The sequence below is a fragment of the Salmo salar genome, chromosome 21, assembly GCF_965601325.2.
Source record: "Salmo salar chromosome 21, fSalSal1, whole genome shotgun sequence".
In the NCBI taxonomy this organism is placed as follows: Eukaryota; Metazoa; Chordata; class Actinopteri; order Salmoniformes; family Salmonidae; genus Salmo; species Salmo salar.
The window spans coordinates 30,159,435-30,170,000 of record NC_138311.1 but is presented as its reverse complement, the minus strand read 5'-3'; the positions used below and the strand labels follow the sequence as shown (position 1 = coordinate 30,170,000).

The 10,566-nt window shown below is 43.3% G+C and overlaps 1 protein-coding gene across 2 annotated transcripts in view; it reads left to right on the top strand.

Moving 5' to 3' along the window:
• The window catches only part of LOC106582101 (immunoglobulin superfamily member 3), an 89,885-nt gene that overhangs the window by 57,126 nt on the left and 22,193 nt on the right, over positions 1–10,566 (top strand). For both annotated transcript variants that reach the window (XM_014164845.3, XM_014164846.3), the window contains exon 6: positions 7,873–8,313. In XM_014164845.3, the coding sequence (XP_014020320.1) occupies positions 7,873–8,313 (441 nt within the window). The remainder of the gene's footprint in view (positions 1–7,872; positions 8,314–10,566) is intronic.

The following is a 10,566-nucleotide window of genomic DNA, read 5'->3' as shown; positions in this document are numbered from 1 at the left end:
ACATAGGAAAGGGAATATTAAGGTAATATAATAGGAAAGGAATTATCAGTATGAACTTGCCTCTCCCATCACAGAGGCCGACAGTGATGGAGATGGATGGAAGAAGACCGAGGGAGGGAGGGAAGGGCTGAACGAGAGATGGAAGGAGAGCGAGAAAGGAGAGTTATTGTGTAATGTAGAATTATGGACTGTGGCTGCTGTCCCAGCAGTAGCCAACTGTCTGGACATAAAACCATCGATTACACACTCTGAAGGACACTATGGACAACTCACTGCCAGGAGAGAGAGAGGAGAGAGGGAGCAAGGGAGGAAGGAGAGATGACAAGTGAATATTGGAGAAATCTACACAGTCTCATAGACATGAATTATCGGATCTTGTAAAAATCAGAAAGAGGTCTCACTCCCTCACCGCTTCTCTCTCTCTCTCTCTCTCTCTCTGAAATAGATGTATATGAGGGCAGAAGATACTGAAATGGGTTGATATCAGTAAGAATCGCAGACTAGAATGGAAGATGTTACGGAGGGATATCTGCGTGAACTGTGGAGTGAAGTATACTGTACCAGAGAATCTCCCCTCCTCTTTCTCAACTCACTAAGTGGTGTAGTGTAGGTCTATGTTGGCCCTATTATCTGGACCAGGGTGACTTATCTTAATGAGGAAGGTTTGGATTGGCTAGAGAAAGAAGCAGGTCGAGTATCAGCTCTTGGAGCAAATCTCTCCCTGGAGCCTTCTTTGGTGTTGCATCACCATTAGTTTTGAACTCTGCAATCACACACCGTTACAAACACACAGCATGCGCACACACACACACACACACACTTCGATGAGACACGCATACATTCACTGCCGCCCGGCAGTCATGATATATTGATCTGTGCGCCATTGGCACAGGGCTCTAGAACTAAGCCCCGGTGCACCCTGGGTAAATGGGTGCTAATCTCAGCAGGAGAGTCCTCCCCCGTTCAACCACCGGTGACCATTAACCCTATTAGTGTTGCATGGTATACAGACTCTTCACTACTTTTTCGATACTAGAACATGAAATGCGTCTCACGTCATCTACTGAGAGAGGATCAAGTCTGTCTATTAGCGCAGCCCATGTCTCCTTATAGTGTGAGAGCACCATTTCCTGCTCCGGATCCACTTACTGGTGGCCAGCTCTAGCCTGTCCTGAGGAACCACTACACTCCCTGGGAGTCTGGGCTGTATCACCACTTCTGCTGCACAAGCAGTTGGCAAGATGATCTTTGCTCGAGTCTCGAACTGACCATGTGTGTGAATGACATCATGGGGCTTAAAGAGACACTTTTATAAAATAAGAGATTGCTTTCTTCTATACAAATGTTGTTGATCAATAAAATAAAATAAGTCCCAACAATAAAATAAGTCCCAAATGGAAGGGAAATGGATTGTTTTTCATTTGTAGCCCAATGAAATCAGGTCAATAACTCAATGCATGCAGTGTGTCCTGTTGAATATGCATTCACCTGTATTGTGAATAGACCTAGGCTACATCTTGATTTACCATTCAAATTAATGATTACTATTATGTTGTTATGTAGTAAGATGGGTAAACTAAGTCAAATTGATTGTATAATTGATTAATTAAAGCATACATTCAACAACTGCCTCACCTAAAGCCCATTATTGTGGGAAGCTGCTATAGACCAAGTGCTAACAGTCAGTATCTGGATAATGTGTGTGAAATGCTTGATAATGTATGTGATACTAACAGAGAAGTATATTTTCTGGGTGATTTAAATATTGGCTGGCTATTATCATTCTGCCCACTCAGGAAAATACTTCAAACTGTAACCAGTGCCTGCAACCTGGATCAGGTTGTCAGTCAACCTACCAGGGTAGTTACAAACAGCACAGGAATTAAATCATCAACATGTATTGATCACATTTATACTAACGCTGCAGATATTTGCTTTAAAGCAGTATCCAAATCCATAGGATGTAGTGATCACAATATAATAGCCATATCTAGGAAAACCAAAGTTCCAAAGGCTGGGCCTAATATAGTGTATAAGAGGTCATACAATAAGTTTTGTAGTGATTCATATGTTAATGATGTAAAGAATATTTGCTGGTCTGTGGTGTGTAATGAGGAGCAACCAGACGCTGTTTTACTAACAAGTACGTACCCATTAAGAAAATTACTGTAAAAACTGTTAAATCCCCTTGGATTGATGAGGAATTGAAAAATTGTATGATTGAGAGGGATGAGCCAAAAGGTATGGCAATTAAGTCTGGCAGCCCAACTGATTGGCAAACGTACTGCAAGTTAACCTCTATGGGCTAGGTGGGACGCTTGCGTCCCACCTACTCAACAGCCAGTGTAATCCCGTGGCGCGATATTCAAATACCTCAAAAATGCAAAAACTTAAATTTTTCAAACATATGACTATTTTACACCATTTTAAAGACAAGACTCTCGTTAATCTAACCACACTGTCCGATTTCAAAAAGGCTTTACAACGAAAGCAAAACATTAGATTATGTCAGCAGAGTACCCAGCCAGAAATAATCAGACACCCATTTTTCAAGCTAGCATATAATGTCACATAAACCCAAACCACAGCTAAATGCAGCACTAACCTTTGATGATCTTCATCAGATGACAACCCTAGGACATTATGTTATACAATACATGCATGTTTTGTTCAATCAAGTTCATATTTATATCAAAAACCAGCTTTTTACATTAGCATGTGACTAGCATGTGACTAGCATTCCCACCGAACACTGCCGGTGAATTTACTAAATTACTCACGATAAACGTTCACAAAAAACATAACAATTATTTTAAGAATTATAGATACAGAACTCCTCTATGCACTCTATGTCCGATTTTAAAATAGCTTTTCGGTGAAAGCACATTTTGCAATATTCTCAGTAGATAGCCCGGCATCACAGGGCTAGCTATTTAGACACCCAGCAAGTTTAGCACTCACCAAAGTCAGATTTACTATAAGAAAAATGTTATTACCTTTGCTGTTCTTCGTCAGAATGCACTCCCAGGACTTCTACTTCAATAACAAATGTTGGTTTGGTCCCAAATAATCCATTGTTATATCCAAATAGCGGCGTTTTGTTCGTGCGTTCAAGACACTATCCGAAATTGTAAATAAGGGTGACGAGCATGGCGCATTTCGTGACCAAAAAAATCGAAATATTCCATTACCGTACTTCGAAGCATGTCAACCGCTGTTTAAAATCAATTTTTATGCCATTTTTCTCGTAAAAAAGCGATAATATTCCGACCGGGAAATCGTTTTTTATTACAAAGAGAGTGAAAGTAAAAGCATGCTATCCCCTCATGCACGAGCCTCAGTCTAATGGCCCTCTGATAGAGCACTTGCCAAACGCGCTAATGTGTTTCAGCCTGGGGATGGAATTACATCGTTCAGCTTTTTCCCGCCTTCTGAGAGCCCATGGGAGCCGTAGGAAGTGTCACGTCATGCCAGAGATCCCCTGTATTTGTTAGAGATGATCAAGGAGGGCAAGAAATTGTCACAGGCCACTTCCTGTAAGGAATCTTCTCAGGTTTTGGCCTGCCAAATGAGTTCTGTAATACTCACAGACACCATTCAAACAGTTTTAGAAACTTTAGGGTGTTTTCTATCCAAAGCCAATAATTCTATGCATATTCTAGTTACTGGGCAGGAGTAGTAACCAGATTAAATCGGGTACGTTTTTTATCCGGCCGTGCAAATACTGCCCCCTAGCCCCAACAGGTTAAGAAATCATGTGACTTAACTAAATAAAAATAAACTTCACTATGAAACAAAGATAAATTATATAAAGAATGATCGTAAAAAGCTTTGGGGCACCTTAAATGAAAGTTTGGGGAAAAAAGTCAACTCGGCTCCTTCATTTACTGAATCAGATGGCTCATTCATCACAAAGCCCACTGATATTGCAAACTACTTTAATAACTTTTTCATTGGCAAGATAAGCAAACTTAGGGATGACATGCCAGCAACAAATGCTGACACTACACATCCAAGTATATCGGAGCAAATTATGAAAGACAAGAATTGTACTTTTGAATTCCGTAAAGTCAATGTGGAAGAGGTGAAAAAATAGTCTCAACAATGACAAGCCACCAGGGTCTGACAATCTAGATGGAAAATTACTGACGATAATAGCAGACGATATTGCCACTCCTATTTGCCACATCTTCAATTTAAGCCTAATAGAGAGCGTGTGCCCTCAGGCCTGGAAGGAAGCAAAGTCATTCTGCTACCCAAGAATATTAAAGCCCCCTTTACTGGCTCAAATAGCCAACCAATCAGCCTGTTACCAACCCCTTAGAAAACTTCTGGGAAAAAATGTGTGATGAGATACAATGCTATTTTACAGTAAACAAATTGACAACAGAATTTCAGCATGCTTATAGGGAAGGACACTCAACAAGCAAAGCACTTACACAAATGACTGATGATTGGCTGAGAGAAATTGATGATAACATGAGTGTGGGGGCTGTCTTGTTAGACTTCAGTGCAACTTTTGACATTATCGATCATAGTCTGCTGCTGGAAAAAACAATGTGTTATGGCTTTACGCCACCTGCTATATTGTGGATAAAGAGTTACTTGTCTAACAGAACACGGAGGGTGTTCTTTAATGGAAGCCTATCAAATATAATCCAGTTAGAATCAGGAATTCCCCAGGGTAGCTGTTTAGGCCCCTTGCTTTTTTCAATTTTTACTAACGACATGCCACTGACTTTGAGTAAAGCCAGAGTTTATATGTATGCGGATGACTCAACACTATAAACGTCAGCTACTACAGCGACTGAAATGACGGCAACACTCGAGCTGCAGTTAGTTTCAGAGTGGGTGGCAAGGAATAAGTTAGCCCTAAATATTTCTAAAACTAAAAGCATTGTATTTGGAACAAAACACTCACTAAACACTAAACCCTAAACCTCAACTAAATCTTGTGGAAATTGAGCAAGTTGAGATGACTAAACAGCTTGGAGTAACTAGATTGTAAACTGTCATGGTCAAAACATATTGATGCAGTAGTAGCTAAGATGGGGAGATGTCTGTCTATAATAAAGCGATGCTCTGCCTTAACAACACTATCAACAAGGCAGGTCCTACAGGCCCTAGTTTTGTCGCACCTTGACTATTGTTCAGTTGTATGGTCAGGTGCCACAAAAAAGGACTTAGGAAAATTGCAATTGGCTCAGAACAGGGCAGCACGGCTGGCCCTTGGATGTACACAAAGAGATCATATTAATAATATTAATGTCAATCTCTCCTGGCTGAAAGTGGAGGAGAGATTGACTTCATCACTACTTTTATTTATGAGAGGTATTGACAAGTTGAATGCACCCAGCTGTCTGTCTAAACTACTGGCACACAGCTCAGACACCCATGCATACCCCACAAGCCACAAGAGGGCTCTTCACAGTCCACAAGTCCAGAACAGACTATGGGAGGCACACAGTACTACATAGAGCCATGACTACATGGAACTCTATTCCACATCAAGTAACTGATGCAAGCAGTAAAATGTACATTTAAAAACAGATTAAAAAAACACCTTATGGAATAGCGGGGACTGTGAAGCAACACAAACATTTGCACAGACACATGCATGCATACACACACACATACAATAACATACGCACTATAAAGTTGAAGTCAGAAGTTTACATACACTTAGGTTGGAGTCATTAAAACTCGTTTTTCAACTACTCCACAAATTTCTTGTTAACAACTACAGTTTTGGTAAGACGGTTTGGACATCTACTTCGTGCATGACACAAGTCATTTTTCCAACAATTGTTTACAGACAGATTATTTCACTTATAATTCACTGTATCAATTCCAGTGGGTCAGAAGTTTACATGCACTAAGTTGAGTGTGCCGTTAAACAGCTTGGAAAATTCCAGAAAATGTCATGGCTTTAGAAGCTTCTGATAGGCTAATTGACATCATTTGAGTAAATTGGAGGTGTACCTGTGGATATATTTCAAGGCCGACCTTCAAACTCAGTGCCTCTTTGCTTGACATCATGGGAAAATCAAAAGAAATCAGCCAAGACCTCAGAAAAAAATTGCGGACCTCCACAAGTCTGGTTCACCCTTGGGAGCAATTTCCAAACGCCTGAAGGTACCACGTTCATCTGTACAAACAATAGTATGCAAGAATAAACACCACTGCTCCAAAACCGCCATAAAAAAGCCAGACTACGGTTTGCAACTGCACACGGGAACAAAGATAATACTTTTTGGGAAAAAAAGGTCTGATGAAACAAAAATATAACTATTTGGCCATAATGACCGTCTTTTTACGTTTGGAGGAAAAAGGCAGAGGCTTGCAAGCTGAAGACGGGACCAGCTTGTGGCTCAGTTGGTAGAGCATGGTGTTTGCAACGCCAGGGTTGTGGGTTCGATTCCCACGGGGGACCAGTACGGAGAAAAGAAATGTATGAAATTTATGCATTCACTACTGTAAGTCGCTCTGGATAAGAGCATCTGCTAAATGACTAAAATGTAAAATGAAGAACACCATCCCAACCGTGAAGCACGGGGGTGGCAGCATCATGTTGTGGGGGTGCATTTCTGCAGGAGGGTCTGGTGCACTTCACAAAATAAATGGCATCACGAGGATAGAAAATTACGTGGATATATTGAAGCAACATCTCAAGACATCAGTCAGGAAGTTAAAGCTTGGTTGTAAATGGGTCTTCCAAATGGACAATGATCCCAAACAAACCGGACTCCGTTACACCAGCTCTGTCAGGAGGAATGGGCCAAAATTCTCCCCTTATTGTGGGAAGATTGTGGAAGGCTACCCGAAATGTTTGACCCAAGTTAAACAATTTAAAGGCAATGCTACCAAATACTAATTGAGTGAATGTAAACTTCTGGCCCACTGGGAATGTGATGAAAGAAAGAAAAGCTGAAATAAATCACTCTCTACTATTATTCTGACATTTCACATTCTTAAAATAAAGTGGTGATCGTAACTGACCTAAGACAGGGAATTTTTACTAGGATTAAATGTCAGGAATTGTCAAAAACTGAGTTTATACATAAGATTTAGTACTGTGTATATGTGGTAGTGGTGGAGTAGGGGCCTGAGGGGACACAGTCTGTTGTAAAATCTGTGAATGTTTTGTAATGTTTTAAAATTGTATAAACTGCCTTAATTTTGCTGGACCCCAGGAATAGTAGCTGCTGCTTTGGCAGCAGCTAATGGGAATCCATAATAAATACAAACAACAAAGTCCAATGTAATGATATTGAGTTCAAAAGTTCTGTCTGGATCAAGTGCCATTCTGTGACTTTGGCTAATACGCCTTCTTTTTTTGCCGTGGTATTGAGTATCATGATACTAAACCTGGTATCAGTATCGAAGTCAATATTCTGGTATCGTGACACTAAGCCTTATACGTTATATGATCTATAGACACAGTTTACAACCTCTCTATACGGTTGTGTTTCAGAGGACAGTGAATGGATTCTAACGGCTAACTTGTTGATGGAAGGCAAGTTATTCAACTCTCACTGAATGCCACTTGGTCTTGCAATCCCTACTCCTTCCCTTCCCCTTTGTCTGTGTATTGAAACAGAGGGTTGCTCCCTTCAGGCTGTCACCACCGTGGCCTCTGTCATGCTGCCTGGCCTGCCACACTGCTTACCTCTCCAATCCTTTCACATACTTCATCAAGTGCCTAAGGAATAGCAGCTAGGAAATAGCAGCTAGGAAATAGGAGTTATGGAATAGGAATTAGGGAATAGGAACTAGTAATCCAATTTAGGGAAAAGGAGCTAGGGGTCAGTTTGGTATTTTGCGTTACTATCCAACATTAACACATCATTTCTTCTCTTCCTGTTTCCCCAGAATCCTCCTTCGTGGTTTCGGCGTCGTCGCGGACGCCTAGCGTGATCTTTGGCGACTCGTTTGATCTCCAGTGCCTGGTCAAGCCCCGCCATAACCCTCGTGTGCCCGCCTCCGTCACCTGGCGCTTCATGCCCACCAGCTCGGGTTCTGCCGGGGAGGGTGGTGAGGGTGGCACAGTGGGCGAGTTCCGAGACCTGGTGACGTTTACCCGTGAGGGCACGCTGCAGTGGGGCGAGCAGCTGCTTGGCCAGGGCACCCGCACCACCGTGGACCGTTCCCATGCCAACACCAACTTCAGGTTGTCTGTGACACGTGCTGGGCGTAGGGAGGCGGGGACATATCAGTGCTCTGCCCTCCTGTGGAGGAGGAACTACGACAACACCTGGAGCAAAGTGGCCAACAGGACGTCTAACCTGCTGGGGATCAGCGTGTTACAGCCAGGTGGGAGACACACACACACACACACACACACACACACACACACACACACACACACACACACACACACACACACACACACACACACGCACGCCTTGAGCCATGTGGCCAACCAACCGCACTTCTGGACATGAATTAACACACAGAAAAGAGAAGCACACAGAATGACTGCGGTAGGCCTGAGGTCGGGGAATGTTTAGAGGTGAACATATGCTGCACAGGTTTTCTCCTCCCTGTCCTCCTTTGTTCTGTGAGAGTCCTGTACAGTCTGAGGAGTGAGTCCTGTATTAGCATTGTGTGTTCTGCCCATTAGGTCTGTGGTGCCATGAACCTATAGGTATTACTCTCTCTGCTCTAATTGCTCTCTCTCTCTCTGCTCTAATTGCTTTCGCTCTCTCTCTCTCTGCTCTAATTGCGCTCGCTCTCTGCTGTAATTGCTCTCGCTCTCTTGTTTACGGATTAATTGTGTGTGTGAGAGAGAGAGTGCTTGCGTGCGTGTTTCTGTGCGTGTGTAGCACTGGGCAGGGCTGAACCTCCTAATGGAGCAGTGTAATGTCCCCACTAGAGGTAGTGATCAGAGAGGAAAATAATGGGTGGAAAAAAAGAGAGGGACTGAGAAAGAGGGGGGGGGGGGGGGAGGAGGAATAGAAAGAGAGGTCCTTGAACTCTTTCCCTCATCAACAATTCACTAACTACACCCCATGGCATCACGCACTGCTGCAATAATAGGCTTTTATTCGCTCACACCCACACACACTGTATACCTTTCCTTTGGGATCCCTCATTGTCGACTAGGATTTCCCTCCAGGAGTCAGGGTTGTGGTGTGGGTCTGGCTGGCCGTGGGTCTGGAGATGGCTGATCTTGTCGGAGTGGGGGCAGAGGTGGTGGATAGGGGTGGCTGTTACACACACACACACACTGAACAACCCACTGATGACGTTGAGGCAGGGTTTGTGTGTAGTGGAGGTTAATGTCAGTGCTTGTGTTCCTGGGTTCCCAGGTTGTTTATGTAGTCTCTCTGTGAGGAGACTGAATTACATTTCTGACACTCTGGCCTTGAGCTGAGCTGAGGAGTGTTTCTGTTTGTGCAATGTGCACTACCTCATTAAAGTGTGTGTGGGTGTGCCTTGGAGTTGCTCCCTGTTTTCCTTCACCATCTACACACACACACACACACACACACACACACACACACACACACACACACACACACACACACACACACACACACACAGAGTCTTGTACAGCTAACCTTGTGGGCACACACAATTCAGTCCCATTCAAACTCCTATTTACCCTAACACATACTCTTACCCTAACCTTAACCCCAAAACCGAACCCTAACCCTAAAACTAACCCTAGCTCCTAAACCTAATTCTAACACTAATTCTAACCTTAACCCTAAACCCCCTAGAAATAGCATTTGACCTTGTGGGGTTCAACAAAATGTCCCCAGTTGGTCAAATTTTTGTTTGTTTACTATTCTTGTGGGGACTTCTGGTCCACACACACACACACACACACACACACACACACACACACACACACACACACACACACACACAGGAAGCTCCTGCTTAATGGGAATGGCTTTAGGAAAGCACTGGAGGCAAGCCCTACACCTGTGGTGTTCCTTTTATCCTGCCTGTGAGGCCGTTAGTGGGAGGATCAGCCTGGGGTTATACCACTTTACTGTCACTGAGACTGGCTGTGTGGGGTTATACCACTTTACTATCACTGAGACTGGCTGTGTGGAGTTATACCACTTTACTGTCACTGAGACTGGCTGTGTGGGGTTATACCACTTTACTGTCACTGAGACTGGCTGTGTGGGGTTATACCACTTTACTGTCACTGAGACTGGCTGTGTGGGGTTATACCACTTTACTGTCCCTGAGACTGGCTGTGTGGGGTTATACCACTTTACTATCACTGAGACTGGCTGTGTGGGGTTATACCACTTTACTGTCACTGAGACTGGCTGTGTGGGGTTATACCACTTTACTATCACTGAGACTGGCTGTGTGGGGTTATACCACTTTACTGTCACTGAGACTGGCTGTGTGGGGTTATACCACTTTACTATCACTGAGACTGGCTGTGTGGAGTTATACCACTTTACTGTCACTGAGACTGGCTGTGTGGGGTTATACCACTTTACTGTCACTGAGACTGGCTGTGTGGGGTTATACCACTTTACTGTCACTGAGACTGGCTGTGTGGGGTTATACCACTTTACTGTCCCTGAGACTGGC